Source organism: Podarcis pityusensis, assembly GCF_964106645.2.
Source record: "Podarcis pityusensis genome assembly, chromosome: 9".
Lineage (NCBI taxonomy): Eukaryota > Metazoa > Chordata > Lepidosauria > Squamata > Lacertidae > Podarcis > Podarcis pityusensis.
Genome location: NC_138034.1, coordinates 6094115 through 6114782, shown reverse-complemented (window position 1 = coordinate 6114782; position 20668 = coordinate 6094115). Strand labels below are relative to the sequence as shown.

General features: G+C 45.6%; 1 protein-coding gene across 3 annotated transcripts; it reads left to right on the top strand.

Annotated features, from left to right (window-relative positions):
- The first annotated feature begins 1087 nt into the window (after positions 1-1087).
- CLK3 (CDC like kinase 3) lies at positions 1088-20540 on the top strand. 3 transcript variants are annotated; one of them, XM_081021480.1, is made up of 14 exons: positions 1088-1244; positions 6561-6712; positions 7211-7427; positions 9823-9916; positions 10183-10249; positions 11316-11432; positions 13790-13837; positions 14189-14355; positions 14702-14796; positions 15157-15286; positions 17412-17494; positions 18320-18399; positions 18711-18801; positions 20026-20540. In XM_081021480.1, exons 2-14 carry the CDS (start codon positions 6561-6563, stop codon positions 20209-20211), a joined length of 1527 nt encoding a protein of 508 aa, XP_080877606.1. In that variant the 5' UTR covers positions 1088-1244; the 3' UTR covers positions 20212-20540. The 3 variants fall into 3 exon arrangements, with proteins under 3 accessions (XP_080877606.1, XP_080877605.1, XP_080877604.1); XM_081021478.1 differs by lacking the exon at positions 1088-1244 and adding an exon at positions 1587-1762; XM_081021479.1 differs by lacking the exons at positions 1088-1244; positions 13790-13837 and adding an exon at positions 1584-1762.
- Positions 20541-20668: the final 128 nt, after the last annotated feature.

Below are 20668 nucleotides of genomic sequence, written 5' to 3'. Positions count from 1 at the left end.
GGGTGGTATACAAATTAAATAAATTAATAACATACTCTTGTGCACTGGAATTTGGACACTGGAGGGCAACTGGGATGGTCAGAGGTCTGTTAATCCAATGTATGTACAAGCCATACATTTAACACCTGGAGATGAATAACACTGTATAATTTGTTTGCTTTTGTAACTTGAAAATTTCCCCCCCTAAAAGAACATGAAACCATAATCCATCTCTAAGAAATATTTCTGTCCCCACCCACCTCCCCCAGAGTACAGATATGTTGTAAGCCGCCAAGAGTGGCTGGGGTATAAATGAAACAACAACAGCAACAACAATAATTGCAGTCTTATGGCGAAATGCTGTTCCAAAGTTCCACAAGCGAGCTCTGTGGGCGCCACTGTAGTTGATGTTCCGTTGCACATAAAGGGATGCTGTGTCTCTATACAATCACTTTCCAGCTATAGCTTTGACTCCCTTCATTGGTCAGTTTTTCTGAAAGTGCTAAAGTCCAATTTGGGGCAGCAATAAGTAAGGCTTCCTCAAACTCGGCCCTCCAGAGATGTTTATGGGCCTACAACTCCCATGACCTCTAGCTAGCAGTGGTCAGGGATGATGGGAATTGTAGTCCCAAAACATTTCGAGGGCCGAGTTTGAGGAAGCCTGCAATAAGTTGTCCAGCTGCTTTGGTTCCCCCCGCCCCCGCTTCTATAGGGATGGTCTTGGTCCAACTGGTCCCTCCTGCTCTGGGTCAGGAGCGCTATGGGGTGGGAGGTGGGGCAGCCAGGTAAAAGGCACACGACACAGGCAGCTTGGGGAACTGTGGTTTTAATGTAAATTTGTTTGCCTTTTTAAACATAATTGTCTGTTGGGGTATTTTTAAATGCTGGTTCTAATGCATAATCGCGAACCGGAAGTCTCCGCAGCAACCTCTTTAGCCCGCATCCCCTTGGACCGCCCATAGGCGCCGCCACGTAATTCCGGTCAATCTCTCTCTTTGCCGCATTCCTCCTCCACCATGAAGTCGCGCGGGTAGAGCGGCCCACGCTCCTCAGACTCGTCGCGTCAAGGAAAGGAGGAAAAAGAAGCGTCGGTCGCTCTAGCCCGCGCGGCGGCGGCTGCCTTCGGCGCATAGGGCGGCAGAGTGCGCATGCGCAGGGTGCCGTTTGCGTCGTCGCCGCCGCCTCCGCTCTGTCGCTGCAGCCGCCGCCGCTGCTAAGGGGAGAACGAGCGGGACCAGGAGAGTCGGAGGAGCCGCGGGACAGCGGTGAGGGACGGAGGGGCGGGTGGTGGTGGTGGTGAAAGGAGCCCCAGAAGCGACGGGAGAGGAAGGCCTCAGGCCCCGCTGCGTCGGGCCTTGTCGGGTCGGGCCGAGCCTTTGCGGTCTGTGCGGGAGGGGGAGGGGCTTCGAGTAAGCCACGCCCCTCGGGCCTCGCCATCATTCTCCCCTCGTCCCGACCACCCCTGGGCGGTGGGCGAGCGGCTATCTGGATCTAGGCCGCGCGGTCTCGCGGTGCCAGGGGGAAGTCTCGCGGGACTTGGGCGTGGCTCTGCGGCTCCGCTTCGGGAAGCGGCTGGAACGCAGGAAGCCCAGGCCGCTGCCTTGCCCCGAGTTTCCTGGAAGCAAGACTCCGGCCCCCTGGCCCTGCACTGACTGGCTGGCGGCTGTCCAGGGTTTGGGGCAGGGAGATGGCCAGCCCTACCTGGAGATGCTGCCAGGGATCGAACCCGGGACCTTCTTCATTCGAAGCAGATGTTCGGCTGCTGAGCTGCGGCCCTTCCCAAGTAGGAACAGGGACAGCCTCTTTTGCGATGGCCCTTCCTTCAAAAATAAGGCCCAGTCCTCAAGGATCTGAGGAAGGGGCCGATTTAAACGAGAGTGCAGGAAGGGGCTTTATTCCGAGTCAGACGGTTGGATCTGTCTGGCGCAGTATTGTCATAGCTGTCAACTTTCAGATTTGAAAATAAGGGATTAGCAGCCTCACCTGTCCCGGGGACAGTGTACGGGATATCTAACAATCCGGGATAGCAGTGGGAAACGGCACTGGAATAAGGGGATTTCCCGCAAAAAAGGGAAGGTTGACAGCTATGAGTATTGTCTGCACCGACTGGTATCAGCAGTTCTCCAGGGTTTCAGGCAAGGAACTCCCCCAGCCCCACCAGGGGTTTGAATTTGGGGCCTTGTGCACGCAAAGCAGATGCTCTATCACTGCCTGTTACAGCCTTCCTCTCCTTCCTCCTGGGCTTATTCCCATCACTCTTCATTCCTTAGCTAGCATGGCCAATGGACAAGGAGGAGGAGGAGGATGACTGTGATGGGCGTTGTAGACCAGGAATAGCTGGAGGACAGCCAGGTGCCTTACCCTGCTCCTACCTGCCTCTCAGAAACTTGATCTACTTGTCACTGTGGGATGGGGTGTATTCAATCTGACGTGCTTTTAGTAATAACCCAGTAATCAAAATTGTGAGAGCAGCGAAGGGAGAAGAGGGTTTTTCCATGGTCTGGCTGTCACTGGAGCCCTCCCCCAGCCCTTAATTTGAGCACCAGCTCAGCACAAAAAATTCTTAAGTTTCAATACAACTGCTCAAAAACAAGGAGTGGGATTTTCAAAATAAAAATACAACCCTTTAAATATAGTCCTATAAAAAGTTGGTGATTAAATAGTGTGGGAGTTGTGGTCATCGGAGTCATTGGTGGTAGGGCATATCCATTGCCCTTTGATAAATGCAATTTTAGGGGTGTTTTTAAATTCTCTTACAGTCATATCTCGGGCTGAAATAGCTTCGGGTTGAGCGTTTTCGGGTTGCGTTCTGTGGCGACCCAGAAGTAACGGAATGCGTTACTTCCGGGTTTCGCAACATGCACAGATGCTCAAAATGACGTCATGCGCAGAAGCAGCGAATCGCGGCACGCTCAGACGCGGGTTGTGTTCGCTTCAGGATGCGAACGGGGCTCCAGAACGGATCCCATTCACATTCAGAGGTACCACTGTACTTTTGCTAGATTTTTATCCCACCTCAGACAACTATTGCCTTCTATGGTGACTCACATCAATTAAGAGAGAGGCTGAGAAAGAGGCAGGCCATTCTTCCCATCAGACTTAAAACAAGAAAGACTGGCCGTGCAAGAGAAAGGGAGTAGAGGGAGGGGGATCGGTACTTCAAGGCCAGCATATTAATGTGAACTACAGTCAGTAACTTTTTAGTCAACGGCAACCAGGAAAATAGTTTATAATTTTTAAAATATTTTATCAAGTACATATAGATAAAGAGGGAGAATTCATTTCTAAGTGCTAGAAATTGCAAGTATGTGTGTGTGGATGTAGTGCTGTTGTTTTTTTTTCTTGTGAATCATTTAAAAGACAAGTTCATGGGAGAGAGGTTGACTGTTGCTTGTCCTGGCTAAAAATCAGCCTGTGTGTTTAGATGCAGCATACCTGATGACTAGATGCAGGAGACGAGCAGTGAATGGCCATCCTCATGCCCTCCTGATGAACTTTTTGGGGGCTGCTGCAGCTGATAGAATGTTGATATGTCAATCTTACCTGGCAAGGCCGTTTTCCTTTAAAAGATAAAAAAGAGTTGGCTCACAGAACTGTCTGTTATTGGGGCACTCCATCCACTGAGGTGTTCTGTGAAATTCAAGCACATGTATACTTTGGTTTGAAGGGATACATATACTTGGGTTTCACATAGCACTTCTGTAAATGGAGTGGAAAATGATCACCTCTGAACTATGTAGAGAACAGTGTTATTGCCATTGCATATTGCTAGTCACTTTAGAAATGCATGTAGGAGATAAGTTTTAATTTGTGAATACCCCTCCCACCCCAAATGCTCCAATTTTGAACCCATCTCACCCAAATAAAAGTTTATTCCTGCACATGAAAACATGTGAAACAGGAATGGTTGAGGCTGCTAGTGAAGAAAGGAAAGGCTAGAAAGACACCAAGAAGAAGACCAGAATGGTTTTATTGTATATTTCAAGATAGAAGAATATTTATTCTACTTACACTCCTCCCTTCATACTAAACATGCCAACAGATAAGCACAATCAAACTTCAGGAATGGGCAGGTACACAGGAAGGAACCCCTCCTGCAAAAATGCTCCTTTTTGTCATAATTTCCAGTGTGTTCTCCCCATCCTCATGCTCAACCTGCATTTCTAGGGGAAAAAATGTAGCAGAATCCAAAAAAGGGGGCAAGCCAGCAAAAATATTATTGTGAGAAGAAATGAAAGGCAAAGCAAGAAAAGAAGCATTGCTATACCGTACTGCTAGAGCCATTTCACTTTTGAGAAGCAAGATCACCAAGAAAGGGAAATAGGAAGGTGTTTTTTCCAGTCCTTATTTAATAAAAAGTTTAAATCATAGGTGATAGCAGTAAAAGATCACAAAGGAAATATTCTAGATCGCCTAAAAGCGCAGCAAGCTTTCTTAAATACCCCTTGCATCCATTTTCTTAATTTTGAGCTAGATTCAGCAGAATTCTGTGGCCTGACTGCTGATGGAGAGCCTCTGGCCGAGAACATGAGACACAATGGTTTAAACAGCTGCACTAGCTGACAATTTACTACTGAGCCAGGTTCAAGGTTTTTGTATTAATTTACAAAGCCCTGAACAGCTTAGGTCCAGGGTACCTCAGGTCTGATTATAGCCCAGCTCAATTTGCAGGATCATCTTTCCTTGGTCTTTCCCCAAGTTGGCAAAGCTTGTTTGACAACAGTGAGAAACCAAGCTTTTAGTGTCACCGGCCCCATCCTGTGGAACACCCTACCAATAGAGATTTAGTGGGTGTCTTCTATGCCAACTTTTAAATGTCTGCTGAAAACTTTATTATTCCACCAGGCCTATGCAGGCAATTAAGAGTACATCTCCCACAATGGTTTGTTGATACTTGCTTTTAACCTTTTTTGCTTTTAACTTGTTTTTATTTTTTGTGCTTTTATTGTATGGCTTTTATCATTTAATGTTGTAAACTGCTTTGATATGTTTTGTAAATTAGCAGTAAATAATCTTACTGAGAAACATTTTATTTTTTTAATGTAGAAACATCTATAAAATAGCCATGGCAATCATTTAAATTAAAGCAGATTGATTTTCCACTCATTATTAAAGGTTCACCTTTATTAAACAAAAATAGCCAGTAGAGGGAAAGGACACAAGTTGATGGGAAGGCTCAAAGCGTTAAGTGAAGTTGCCCAAGGAAACATTCAAAGTTTTACTAAATTCTATAGCCAACATTCTGTTCTCTTGGGCTGCTAATGCACATACATAGGAACTCCAATTGTATGTACTTGGGCAGACATTAGATTTCTAAGTTATATTTATAACTAAAGAACTGCCCTTTGTGACCAGCATATCCTCGTTGAGTGGAAAATGAACTTTTTTTGCCATGTGTTCCAATTCAGGCATCTATTTAATATTTGCTCAAGCGTTTATTTTCTGGTAACTTCGTAGAGATGACATAACACTAGATAGTGTGGAAAGTGAAACAAGTGCTGTGTTTAAAAGAGACAACTTATTTCACACCCTTTAATGAGTAGAATCTATCTACAAAGTACTATAATTTACACTTGCATTTCATCTTGTTTAGTAAAACACAAAATTGCAGGTTAGGAAGAATTTGAAACTCAATAATGTACAGATGTCAAACGTAGAGATGAGAAGGCCTAGAAAAAAACAGAAAATTAGGGGGGGTGGAATATTCAAACTATATCAAACTTTTTTTTTTTCAATTTTTCCGGAGGAAAACAGCTTTGGGGGGAAATGGGAAAAACCCAGATTCCTCCCCCCCCCCCAATTTTTCTGTTTTTTCCCCAGGCCTTCCCATCTCTAGCAACGTATACCATTATGGTGTAACCTCCCATGTTGAGAAATGTGCATGGACTGCAGGGCTGTAAATGAACAATCATTTTGTACCTCTTGAACTGTTGGGAAAGGTGGGGTATACATTTGTTCAATCTGCCAATATGCTGTAAATAATACTGAGAAAATAGCTGGGATAAAAATAATTTAAATCCAGATTATTTTATTTCATGAGGCTCGGCAGTCTCAGTCTGTAATTGCAGGGTTCGTAAGAAATGCTCTCAGAAGCTGGTAGAGGCAGTAACGAAACCTGCAGTCCTAAAAGCTCTTTGCTTCTTCTAAAATAGGGTTGCTGGTGAGAAATGAATTCCAAAGTGGCAGCCCCTTTGCACTGCTCATCTTACGGGAATCAGATTGAGAGTATGCCTCTCTTACTGACCTTTCCCATGTATACTTGGTTCATGACTTTTGTAAATGGGTTGGGAGTAAATAGGTAGTATTCCTTTAACTAGATAGCTCTTGGTGAAGCTGTTGATTATGTCACAAAGGCCCTTTTAGTGCCACTGAAATGACCATTCCTGTGTTTCATAGCACACCGGCCTGGTTCTCTTATAGGTATTTTTAAAACATGATGTTTAAGATACAGCAAGATTTGGGAGGCTTGTAAAAGGTGGTGAAATGTTGTGGGCCAAGATTGCTGAAGACTGCTGGGATGAGCTTGTTTTGCTGGAGAGGTTGTTCTGGTGTTCATCCAGGTGCCTTCCTTGTATGTCTAGATGCATCACTGTAAGCGCTACCGCTCCCCAGAGCAGGAGCCCTACATGAGCCACAGGTGGAAGAGGAGGCGGTCTTGCAGCAGGGAGCAACATGATGGAAGAACACGATACCCAGTTCGCCGGGATCTGTCAAGGAGGTCACGGTCTAGAAGGTGAGCAAGAGATTATCTTGGAACAAGCAGTCATTACCCACACGGTGAATGCTTGCTTTGGTACTAAATGGTCCTTCTAAATTGGAATTGTAGATGTCCAGATCCCTTCTAGTCCTGTGTAGCTACCCCTGCAGCTACCAAAAGACACTCTTTGTGCCCTGCAGTGAAATGACAGAAAGCAGTGTCTAGTGCAGGTTAATAATAATAATAATAATAATAATAATAATAAAATTTTATTTATACCCCGCCCTTCCCGGTTCAAAAAACCAGGCTCAGGGTGGCTAACAACAAATTTAAAACACTTAATTGATGCAACAAAAAACAGCATAAAACATGGAATAACAATAAATTCAGTATTCAAAAATCAATTTAGGGCGAAAATCCATCCACACAGGTTACACACAGCACTGCACTGTGGTTGCTGCACAGATTCCTGTCCCCCCCACCCCCAGGGCACCTTTCCCATTTCCTAATCACAGGTTTTTATTTGTCACACAGCCATGAGAGAATGCCCTACCAGAGAAGATACAGAGACAGAGATGACAGTGATGTCTACAGGTTTGAAGAGCGGAGCTCATCTTTTGGAGAAGACTATTACGCTGCACGCCATTCACGGCACCACCGGAGATCTCGAGACAGAGAGCGCCACCGGACAAGGAAGCACCAGCATCGCTGCCGGAAACGCAGGACCAGGTCTTGTAGCAGTACCTCCTCGGTGAGTATCATCCAAAATGAGATCAGGATTGGTCAGGGCCTAACTAACTTGTAGCTTTTTTCCAGCTTTGAATCATATTGGGTGAGTACTTCTAATCCCCTGTCTTTCTCCTCAATGCAGAGTTAAGTTTTTCTTCTGCTTGTGTGATAACTGGTTATATTAGCTGTTCTTAGTCTTGACTGTGAATAATTTTAGGGTCTGAGACTCGTGTGTCTTTCTCAGGATGCATTGGGAGGGAGAGAAGCCAAACATGGCATCAGTAACAATGTGGGGGTGAGGGGGGACGTTTGTGCACATGGCTCAGAATCGTTTTGCACACATGACCCTCTGCTCTCAACTTTCACATCCTGTGTTGCTCAGCGCTTGTGTTCAGGGGCACAGAGCAGTCTTGCCTTTGCAACTGCAGCAGGGCATTTCTGCCAGCACCCTCTCCTTCCTAGGGCCAGGTCAAGCTGTGTCAGACTAATTTCTCAGGACTTTTAAGCTCACAGACCTTCCTCTCCTCTCTAAGACCCTTCATGGGTGAACAGTTCTGGTATAAGATGGTGCCTTCCTCACACAGTAGCCAGTCTGCACAACTTGTGTCGCTGCAGCCCACAAGTTGTATATGGCGGCCCGAGAGAGGCTGAATGCACCCCCAAGAGAGGGGACATGAAGAGTACCAGGCAGGTCTCCATATATAGCTGGTGGACTGCATATGACTTGTTGGATGGCAGATTGTACTGGCTTCAGGTGGGGGGGTGGTGTTGGGGATTTTTGGATTGCAGCACATACGCATATCATCTTCCTTTGTTAATATAATTTTTTTGTTAGCATTTCCAAGCAGCTCACAGACCTTGCCCATTCACTCACCCCAACCACAAAGAAAAAATTGGAAAGAAACCCAAGAGGAATGAGTCTTGAAGCACACACCCAGTTTTGCTTCATAGAGTCACAGACCTGTCAGTGCTCTAATCAATGTGCAACTTTATGCACGTTGATGTAATATGAGTTCTGTTGTTGGTCTGGAACACACTACAGTCTCTTCCGTTCCTCTGTTTTTCAGTTAAGCTTGCTTATGTTGTAAAGCTGAGGTTAATCTCATTTAACTCCACTCTTTCCCCCTCATTCCTGTTCTTGGAATTTATCCCAAAGTTATGTTTGTACAGTGCTAAGGGTATGGATTTTGGTTGGCGTGGCTTAAACTGTTTCAATATCGTACACCTTATTTTAGGGTCTTGTCTCAACTTCTCTCAATTTCAGACAGTCTCTTTTAGGATTTGTATGTGGTTGGTTCTACAGTGGAAGGGAATGGGAGATGAAAGGAAGTGCAGGCCTGGAGTCTGTAACCTATTTTTTGCAACTCAGCCTTGGGAGACTGCAATTCATTGCATTTTGAAAGGTTAAAAGTGGAGTTGGGGGGGGGGGGAATCAGGGATTGGAATAATTATTCACGGTAGTGGAACCCTTCAGGTTACTTGACTGTTCTCCCCCACCTTCCCCACTTCAGTAGAAGTGAGTAGCAATGCCAGGTTGATTTTTCCTCCCCTCCTTCTCTTTGAGAAAGCGAGATTTTTTCCTGGGGGGGGGGGGTCTAGTTGGATTTTGATGCTTCGCACAATGATTGTCAGCAGCACAAGCCATACTTGATTCCAAATCAGGACACAGCCACTGCTTCTAGAGTTCTTCTAGGCTTGATTCCAGCTCAGAAGTGAAAGCAAACCAATCTGGCACAGGTCAGACTTGCAAGCACATAGAAGGGTCAGATCTGTAGTGGTTTCTTTCAGGCAGCGACACCCAAATCTGATCATGCTGGAATCAGAGGGGCTTTACAGAAACTGGCAGGCAGGGAGAGAGGCTTCATGGGAGGAAGAGGAGGAGGCGGCTTGGGGTGGGGAAGGGAGCTGCTTAGACTTCTGCTGACCCAACTGCCTTTGGGCTGCCCGTCGTCCCAGATGCTGGTGGAGAAGCTACTGTCCTTGAGTCCTCCTCTCTGCGCTGCTTGCTGTGTCTTTCCCTGGTGGTTAAGAAGGGATGGTAATTCTCTGTGGGAGGAGGGTGCCCAGGGGCTGGAGCATCCCAGCCGCTGCTCCCCACACGAGGACCGCGTGGTTCTGCTGCTGCTGCGAGGCTCCTGCGCCTGCCTGCCTGCCTTCCATAGCTAATCAGAGTTTCTTTACATACCTGTAGCTGTTTTTTAAACTTTTGTTTTGAAGTCGGTTTGTGTCTTGACGTGTCCCTTGCAATATCCCTATCGTTATATATGCTGTGTGCCTTATGAAATGCTGGGATCTGGAAAATCCAACCACCGACGCATCGTCGTCTCTCCGCCTCTGAATGACAACTCAATCTGCCAATCGGAACTGCCCGCTGTGTGCGATTGGTCGGATGGCGTTTCGGGGGGCGGTGTGTGCAGAGAAGCCAACAGAGCAATAAGCGCAGCAGGAGCGTGGAAGATGACAAAGAAGGTCACCTGGTGTGCAGGATCGGCGATTGGCTCCATGAGCGATGTACAGCCACCTTTCGTAAAACTTTACCTCTCTACTTTCTATCCCCATGTTAGACGAGATCGCTCTCAGTGTACGGGAGGGGTCTCTAGTGTTTATTGCTTATAAATGGACTGAACAGTAAATACTTGAAACAGGAAGTAGACAATTGTGTGTTAAAGAGTGTAGCAGTGAGAGCCTTTCTTGAGACTTGAATGCTTTGAAATTGCAGGACCTCACACACTCATTAAGTCTCCAGGGCTCACATCTGCTTTTGTTTTCTCTCCTAGATGAAATTGTGGGGAGCCTGGGCGAAGGCACATTTGGCAAAGTTGTGGAGTGTGTGGACCACGCCAGGTAAGCTGTCCTGGTGATCTTATGTCAAGGAATATTGGGATTTATTGGTTTGGGTTGAGGCTAAAAGAGGATTGTGGCCCCGAGCTCCAGAACTTGTGAGAAGTTGGTGTGGGGTAGATAGTAGTTAATGAGCCCTTTCCAGGTAAGAATTGTGGGTAGTGAACATATTTAAATTAATGAACATGACAAAATTAGGTTTATAAATTTCAGTGACTCTACTGTGAATAAAACTTAGTTGAATGGTGGGGGTAGAGAATATCTGGGTTGGTTCCCACTCTCCTTGTGCACTGTTTCTGCACTGCTTTTAATTCCTGCCTAACGATTATCCTTATTAAAACAACAAATAGAACCAAAGAGCAACATTAAAACAGCGGATCAGCTGTATATGTTATAACCAAGTTAAACCCTAGACAACCAAGACAATAACACAAACTGTGTAACAGTTCTGAGCAAAAAAGTTTTTTTCCCCCTTGACCTGTCTTGTGGCAGGTCAGTGGTTGCAAGTGGCATGAGGACCTGGACAATAATCCGTTCTCATTCCATCTGCAAGTGCTTCCCTGCCATGAAAAGAGTGTGCCTAGGTTGGTATGAAATATGTTCCCTGGCTCACTTAAGCTCTATAGGCCTGGCTGTACCAGATGTGACCCTATTGGATTGGATCCAGACTGAGTTAATTGAACTGAATGCCCAATTAAATTAGTAGGACTGATGGCTAACTTGTTTCATTGATTTTAGTGGGAACTGAGTTCAGCTCACTTAGTCTGGATCCAACCCATGAGTAATGAGCAGGAGAGAAAGTTAAAGCCTGGGTCCTCCTTTCAAACTGTAGTCACATCCAGGACCTTTACTAAAGAATATAATGACGAATGCTTTACTTCTTTTTTCTTTCTTTAATCTTTGGCTCCATGGGGAGCAATTGCAGAGAAGGGGTTGGAGTTGATTCCTCTCCCTTCAGGATTTTGTTGTGTGACCAAGAGTTAGGCTTGAATTCCGTTGCAGAGATCTCTGCTGCTGTTCCTTATATCTCATTACTCAATTTTTTCCCTGCCCGCCTCCCCTTCTGTAGAGGCAAGTCTCTGGTAGCTCTGAAAATTATTCGAAATGTTGGCAAATACCGTGAAGCAGCCAGACTAGAAATTAACGTCCTAAAGAAAATTAAAGAAAAAGACAAAGAAAATAAACAGTAAGTCTTGCTATTGGGATTGGGTTGAGGTTGGCTACTCCTTTCCTAAAGGAAGGGTCCAGGTGTGAACTCTGGTCAGTCTGCTCAGTGTGGTAGAACATGAAAGCAACCAGCACTGCTCACTGCAGGGGAAGCAGAGGATCACCACCTTCCCTCTCCCCTCAGGAATAGTTGGCAACTAGAGCTGGTTAGTGCAGTTCTGTTAATTGCTTTGAAACATAGATATTTAACTGCCTGGGTTAGGGCTTGGTGCTTATGCATCCGGGGGGGGGGGGGGGGAGTGGGAAGTCACAGGATGAAAATTCAGTTTTGGAGCAACGTACGTAGTCATTGTCTAGTCCAACCCCTTCTCAATGCAAGATCTGTGGTACAGGATGCAACTAGCTCATGTCTGACACATGCCCACCCAAGCGTCTGATTAGCATCTCCCACAAAGGAGAGCCCAGCACCTCTCGGGGCAGTCTGTTCCACTGCCTATGAGCTGTCGCTCTTAAGTGATTTCTTCTCATGTTCAGCCAAATCTCCTTCCCTGCAGTTTCCACCCGCTAGTTCTAGTTTCGTCCCCTTGCTTGCTCTATCTTCTGCATGGCAGCCCTTCATATATTTGAAAATAGCTATCCTGTCTCCCCTTAAACGTCCCCAGCTTCTTCCACCATTCTTCATAGGACAGGGCTGGGGAAGCCTTCAGTCCTCCCCATGTTGTTCAGTCCCATTAGCGCCCCGCCCCCTGCATGGCCAGTGGTCAGGGATGGTAAGGGTTGTACTTCAATGTTAGCCAGGGGACCACAGCTTCCCCCCACACTCATAGGGCTTAGATTCAAGACCCCCTCAACATCCTGACTGCCCTCCTCTGGGCAGGCTCTAATTTCTCATTAAAATATGCCTGGAACTGGAGACAGTATTCCAGGTGTGTAGCCTGATCAGTGCAGAATATATTGGAACTGTAGCCACGTGCAGGCATTCATCTGAACACGTGTTAAGTGAAACTTGAGGACTGACCTCAGATTTCATCTTGCTGGTTTCAGCCCAGTGTTCCAGCCTAGCAATATACTTTTGAATCTCAAGCCTGTTTGGTGGTGATGATAGCTGACCCTCCCAGCTTCATACCATTGCAAATTTAATCAGCATTCCCTCTACATCCTCAAGTCATATTTAAATTTTTTGAACAGGATGGATCCCATGCTGGCTTGTCGTAATCAGTGCATATTTTTTTAGACACTCACAGACCAGCTTTTGGAATTTTGCCTAGTTTCAGCATTAGGCTAGCCACCTCTTTTGAAGATGGCAACAACATTTGCCCATTTCCAGTCTTCAGAAACTGGCCTGTTCTTTAAGAATTCTCAAAAGAATTATCGGCAAGCACCTTCAGGATGTGACCCTGGAGACTTGAATTCATTTGAAGTAGCTAAATGTTCTCTTATCTCCTTACTTATCCTGAGCTGCTTGTGCCTTCTTGTATCATTTGTTCTAACATTCCCATTGCAGGAGAAGACTGAGGTGGAACAGAAGCTGAGTAGTTCTACCTTAACTCTGTCACCTATTAACATCTCACTGTCTGCTCTCAAGCAGCAAATTTTCTTTTTCTTCTTGCTCTGAATGTAGCCAAAAAGCCCTTTTAAAAATGTTATTAGCATCCATTGTAGATCTCAGGCAATGCTGGGCTTTAGCCATGCTACTACATGCTACTGTATCACTTTCGTCATTGCTTATATTTCCAATTCTCAAGCGAAGCGTGTCCTTTTAAAATCTCAGATAATGAGAAAGCTCCTTGTGCAACCACACTGGCTTCTTCAGATGTCTCATTTTTCTTTCTCATTGGAATCGTTTGCTGTTGTACCTTCAGTATTTCAGTTTTTTAAACGCCCCATGCCTCTTGGAGCTCCTCCCTCCTTTAGAATTTCTAGCCATGGATTTTAGAATTCCCACCCAATTTCTTTCTTTGATTTTTGAAATCTGCTACGCTCAATTTTTACATCCTTTGCCATCACAAATTCCAAGATGCTATGGTCATCTTCTCCTCAAGGTTCCTGCTGCTTTCACTCCATCAACCAGTTCTCCCTTGTGGGTTACGATAAAGTCCAGAATTATAATACCCTTGTTCCTTTCTTTGCCTTCTGAAAGATGCTATTGTTGGCAGGGCATGGCAAGAATATATTGGACATTCCATTCTTAGCAGAGTTAGACTTCCAAGGGGTGCCAGAATAGTTGGAATCCCCCATTATTGCTATTGTTCACTTATGTGACCATTTTGTAATGTGTTTAAAGAAACCATCACCCATATCTTCTGCTCAGCTGAGAGGTCTGTAGTATACTGCCACAACAATGTCATTTTTGTTTCTCTCTCTATCCTTACCCAGATGCTTTCAACAGGGCTTCCACTCTCAGACTCATGGATTTTCAAGCAGGTGCAAACATTAACATTCTCTGTTATACATCTGTTATGTACATCTTTATCCTCCTTTAAGAGAAGGAAGAATTCCCTGATACCTGTGTTCCCTGCACCCCCATTTCCCCCAGGCCTGCCACTCACACTGATGGGGCCGCTGGCTGTGCTGTTGTGTGTTGGGCCCTGCTGGGTGAGGGGTGGCCTGAGGATGGAATTTTAAAGGCAACTCCAAATGATTCTAGAACAGGATGAGACAGGCAATCATCTATGTGGCCCCCAAGTCTAGCCTCAGCGAGGGAAGGGAATGGGCAGTGTGACCTCAAGAGCCACAATTACAGCTACTGTGTGTTTTTTCTCTCCACTGGCCCAGCCTGTGTGTCCTGATGTCGGATTGGTTCAACTTCCATGGTCACATGTGCATTGCTTTTGAACTCCTGGGCAAGAACACATTTGAATTCTTGAAGGAGAATAACTTCCAGCCATACCCTCTCTCCCACATCCGACACATGGCCTACCAGCTGTGCCATGCCTTGAAGTGTAAGTATGGCATGTGCTCTGCTTGCTTGGGAAAAGAGGAAGGCGGGGGGAGCCTGTTCGAAAGTTTCTTCGCTTCCACCTTAATGCTGTTTCAATATCTTGGAAGTTGGGAAGGCAATATAAACTTGAAGGCAAAGTTTATATTGCCTTCCCACAACCTTTTATGAGCATTTATTTAAATCATTTATATACCCATATAAATCACTGGAACATTTGGGTCTGCAGAATCTTGATTCTATACTTCTGTTTAGTCCTGTTGAAATAGGCTTTGCTTGAGAGCCAAAGTGTATAGCAGGAATGTAAGGCCTCTTAAAACCTCTTTTTTCTCTCTCCCATTTTTCTGTAGTTCTTCATGACAACCAGCTAACTCACACTGACCTCAAACCTGAAAACATACTGTTTGTAAACTCAGAATTTGATACCTTGTACAACGAGAAAAAGGTGGGTTACACCTAAGAGCATAGAAGTTGCAGAATAGCCTGCCCTTTTTGAATGAAAGATAGGGGAGGGGTATTGGGAAGTGGGTGCAGCTGAGGAACTGATGGCAAGGATCACATTCAGCATCTCAGATCACCCAGAAATTGGAGAATGGGATGGGTTACACCTTCCAACTTCTGAAATCTGGGCTCCTTGGCACGCAGTGCGTTGGCTTTTTTGAATGTACACCACCAAGTCTGCAGACTTAAAATTTCTTCGTTTTTGAAAGGAAAGGCCCACTGAAGGCTGCAGGGCCTTCTGTCTGGAACTCTCCACCTTTTCAAAGGCAGCTCAGTAACCATGGGTGTGTCTTCTGCATTACAGAGCTGCGAGGAAAAGTCTGTCAGAAACACGTGCATCCGAGTAGCGGACTTTGGGAGTGCCACGTTTGATCATGAGCATCACACCACTATTGTGGCCACTCGGCATTATCGCCCACCAGAAGTGATCTTGGGTGAGTTGGCATTAACTACTATGGCGCTTGGGAGTCGAGTGTAGCAGTTCAAAAAATGGTGGGTGAGTGCTCAGTTTGCAAAATGGGTTGCTTTGCATAAGCAAGAGGAGGAACCTACATGTCAGAGGGGCTTGTGGGGAGGAGTATGCGTGAAATGAAAAGGAGTGAAGCAACTGGGCATCAAGGTTCAAAAGGGGGCAACATCTTTCATAGCAGATAGTTGCGTTTTAGCTTGCTTGGGTGAGCTAGCCCTATAAGGGGGGTGTCTGTACCTTCACTACAGCAGTTTGCACACACTTTGTGGCCTGCAGATGAACTGGAGATTCTAGTCTGCTGCCTCTGATTAAGGAACTCAGTCTCTACTTATTCCCCCAAATGCGGGTCTCTCCGTGTGACCCATTCAAGAGGGCAAGTGTGAGACCATGCTCAAAGCATGGAAAACACAAATAGGCAAACTATCCCCAACCCCATCCCCACTAATCCCCACCTACTCATAACCCACCTACTTTCAGCAGCCAGAAACACCATAACCAGACACTGGAGAGACCTGTCAGGAGTAAGCATGGACCAATGGTACCAAATAGTATGGGAAACAGCCCTACTAGAAAAATTAACTAATAAACTGAAACTGACATGGGGACAAACAGAAGAAGACGCCTTCACCCCGGTATCGCTCCCCTTTATCACATACACAGCCCAACAGGACAATGACAATAATCCACCAACAGCATACAAATCAATATGGCTAACCTGATCCAAAACACCCACCCACCTCACTCACACACGAAAACAAAGATCACCACAGCCAATCACAAGCAAACAATCATACCCTAGGCCAACCCCAACCTCTCTCACCACCAAAGGAACACAAGTGAACAACACAAGCAACGCTGACACCAAACTCTACATACATTAAACATAATAGAAACACCCGACCCCACCCCCATCCATCTTCCCTCTCTCCACCCCCCCTTTCTTTTTTCCTTTTTTTCTTCTCCCCCTAATGCCTCAACAAATGAAACGGATTTGTAAAAATGTTACATGGGGGGAAAAAAATACGAGGCATTACACTTACTTCTGTAAAACAAGAAAATCCTTAATAAAATATTTATTAAAAAAAAAAAGAGGGCAAGTGTGACTTCATCACATTTAAATAATGTTGATGAGTGGGGAGTAAACTTGAAGGGGTTAAGAGGCAAGTGCTAGTTTAGATGTTGCTGATCACCACTTCGGTATCACTATAAATTAACCCGTGGCCTCTTGGTAAGGGCTTGCATCACTTTCACCCCTAAGTGATTTTGCACAAAATCAGTCCTTTATCAACTACAGAAATGGGAGGGCACTTAACAACAAAAATGGTAACTTATCATTTTGATTTAACCATGGTGACATTTGATGGGTGGAGGGAACGTAGTCCTCCTCAGTCCTTTTTAAACCCACTGACATTCTCACAAAGTGGCCAAAGAATATATTTTTTGGGGGGGTGTTTCTCCCCCCCTACAATTGCATTCACCCTTTAGTCACACTTGCTGTTACTGAACAGTAGGGGGCACAGTCCCCAAGATGTGCAGAGGGCATAGTAGCCAGAGCATATCTACACAGTCTGCATACAATGCAGGAGAAAGGCTGTGCCCTGAAGCCTTGCGCAGAGACCGCCTGCCACATCCTGAACATGCAGGCTGACCCGCATTGCCCTCTTCCGCTGAACATGCACATCAGCATGTGAATTCCCACCCACTGTCAATTTGCAGTTCTTTCCAAACTCTGTTGTGGCTCACCTTGTGTAAGACAGAGCAGCAGTTCCTTTCTTTTATGGAGCTGAAGGATGGCATCATTACTCGTCCAACCTTTTCCCGCTAATGGGCAGGAAGGGGGAGATTGCATAAGGAGGAATGTGCTACCATCTACGTTCACTGAGCTCAGCAGATATCCCCATTGCAGTGGTTTTTTTCCTGGTGGTTTTTTCCTTTGGTAGATTCCCTCAGCCCCCTTTTAAAGGGCAAACCACTGAAAGGTTTTCCTTGGCTGCTGAGCAGGAAAGCCCTACTTAGCAACTGAAGAACAAAATGGTGGCATTTGGGTACAGAGTAGAATGGCAGTCTTCATTCTGTATTCTCCTTTGCAGAGCTGGGTTGGTCACAGCCGTGTGACGTCTGGAGCATCGGCTGCATCCTCTTCGAGTACTATCGTGGATTCACACTCTTTCAGGTACAGGAATTGCTGTCCTCCTTTTTGGACCAATTCAGCATTGTAGTTTGCTTTCTGCTGAATAACCTGCTGCGTACTTCTCAGTACAATATTGTTTATTGGTTTTTGCTCAGTGGAAAGAGCTTTGCGGAGAGCAGAATAAAATCATTGAATCTTCCCCAAAAGCTGGCCTGGCTACACCAAGGGATAGAGATGGCACCACAGTGTCCAGTATTTGCTGAAAGGGAGGACCCCACCAGGATGCAGGCCCTATGGTGTTTTTTATAACAGCCAAGAGGTTTTACTTGAATGGCTACAGTTCCTTGCTCTGCCTGCCAGGTTTTTCTGCAGTTTGGCTCCTGCTCTGCAACCTAGAGATCTAGTTGTGCTTTTGAAGACATTACCCGGCATGTTTTCCCCTTCTGTTTAAGGGGTCTTTGCTTATTCTTTTCCTTGTAAAGTGCTGGAGAAATCACTATCACAAATAGGCATTAGCATGCTACTTACTGCAAAACCCCAAGGCTGGGGTTGTTGGAGAGAACAGTGGGCCCGGTCACCTCCCCCAGTTTCCTGGAAATGCTCTCATACATTTCACTCCTTATGGAGTGACCATTTCCCAAGAGGTATATAAGATGAGCCCTGCTGAACCAGACCAAAGGCATGCCTAGTCCAGTATCCTGTCTCCCACACCAGCCAGCCAGATGCCTGGAAGAACTGTAGCTCATGATTTGCATGTGAAAAGTCCCAGGTCTCATCCCCAGCATCTCCAGGTAGGGATTGAAAAGATTCCTGCTTGAAGCCCCATACCTGCCCTGCTAAGTTCAGCATATATTTTTCTCTCTACAGACTCATGAGAATAGAGAGCATCTTGTGATGATGGAGAAGATCCTTGGCCCAATCCCACAGCATATGATCCGCAAAACACGGTAGGAATGCTTGGTTTTGACTGGTAAATAGGTGGTCCCCAAATTAGAGAGAGGCACTTTGGGCAAATAAACCAGGTCAGTGAGATTTGTTGACGATTTAATATGGACTCTCCTGTGTTTTACGCTCTCAAAAAAATTACATGAGGCAGCAAGGCCTGTAGATGACATGTTTAGATGCGCAACTCAAGTGCTCTGTACATTTTTAGAGGCAGTCTATGGATTTATTCAACTGCTTGGGGGGAAGATGCCATTTCTTTTGCCTAACTCAGCCCAGTACATGTGTTCAATTTAAGCTCTCTCTCCTCACCCAGGAAACAAAAATATTTTCACAAGGGAAGTCTGGTATGGGATGAGAACACCTCTGATGGGAGGTATGTCCAGGAAAACTGCAAACCATTGCAGGTAAGAACCACTTGATCTGCTCTGGTCAGAATGCACTAAGCAGTTCTTTATGCAAATACTTGTTTGTAACTGAGCACCTGAAAGCTAAATTACTCTCATTGTGTTCATCCGCATTGCGTGCTTCTCAGCAAGGCCTTTGAAACAGGAAGCCAAGCCCATTAGAAACACCATCTTCTGAATATACTGGACCTTTCTTTTATCTGCTTCCATCTTTTCTGCTCGTGGGGATGCAGAGTGGAATAATTATGTTCCACTCTCCCCATCCCATTTTTTCTGCATCACACCTTTCCACATACCAGGTAGGAGCTTTTCATGAGGACGACACTCCACTTTTGTGGCTGCGAGAGGACTCTGTCAACTGAGCTCCTGGTCTCATATTTTTTTGAAAGAGCTTTGTTTACTTTCCCCCAAAACTCTTAAGCCTTACCACTTCTTGATGCAGTTATAACCTGTGTAATTCTGCTTGTATTGATAAGTGAAGCAGAAAACATGCAAGCCAGCCCATTACTGTCCGTAAGCAGTTTTCCCACCCTAAAGAAGAGTTTTGTCTTCTGGGGTGTTGCAGGATAGCTCTTCACAAGTCTACCACAGCACCCTGTTGGCTTGATAATGCTGGGCAGATTTTGTGAATGTGTGCTTGCATGGAGAAATTAGTCAACCCATCCCTAAAAGGAGCTACTAGTGGTGACTAACAATATACTGTTTGTCCCTCTTTTGAGAAACCCCAAATGCTTTGACTTTACTAAATTGTGTGTATTCATCAACTGGCAGGTGCCTCTTTGCGCACCTGTTTCTCTTAGCCAAGATGGAGAGCCAAGGTATGTCTCCATAGCCAGAAGCCCTTGGAACTGCATCAGCAGTGAAAGCTGAGCTCCTCTGGCATTGTGTGCTTCAGACAGCCATGATGCAGGTGCAGCCCTGCTGGTACAGGACTACACTGGGTAGTCTTAGGACTACATAGGACACTTTGTGTTGCCTGCTACTCTGCCACTACTAGTTTTACAGTAAAAGTCCTGGGAGAGCGACTTATTAAACTCCCTATTATTTAGACCTTACACCAAAATAATAGGGCTTGGCACTATTGTAATCACATAACTTGGTTTCCTTTAATACTCCAGGGCAACACTAAACCAGTTCTCTCCATTTGTTGTTTTTTAGTTGTGTCCGACTCTTCATGACCCTATGCTCTGGTCTAATTCCTCCCCTGCTTATTCCTTTTTCTAGACATACATGCTGCACGATTCTGCTGAGCACATGCAGCTGTTCAGTCTGATGAGGCAAATGTTAGCGTTTGATCCTGCCCAGCGGATCACGTTTGGCGAAGCTCTGCTCCACCCGTTCTTCGCTGGCTTATCTGCAGAGGAAAGGCGGCTTAGTTGCCGAGATTCAAACCGGGACCTGAGCAGATGACAGATGGGGATCATGGAGATTCCTGCAGGACGTGTACATACTCCAAGACTGGCCTGACATTTATTGGGGAGACTCCAGAGACCCTTCTGTAGCAGCGTTCCAAGGGGTTGGTGCAATGTCAGGAGGACCCTGGGCCTGGGCGGGGGGGAGACAGCAACCCAAAAGCACAGATTTGTCTCATATATTTATATGTTGTAAAGTTCAAATAAAGTGTTTCATATTGTTTGATAATTTACTTGTATGACTGTGTCCAGCTATTTTTGCTCCCTGCCCTACTGAATTTTTCTGTTAACAATAAAATAGTGGTTTTATAGCTTGCCACCAATCTCTGCTGGGCGTTTACAAAGTAGTTTCTTCCTTGCTGTGCTATCAGCCATCTTTTCTTTACAAGAAACCTGCATGAAGGAGGGAAAGAGGATGGAGGTTTGTTCCCCCCGCCCCCAATTGCTTCCTTCAT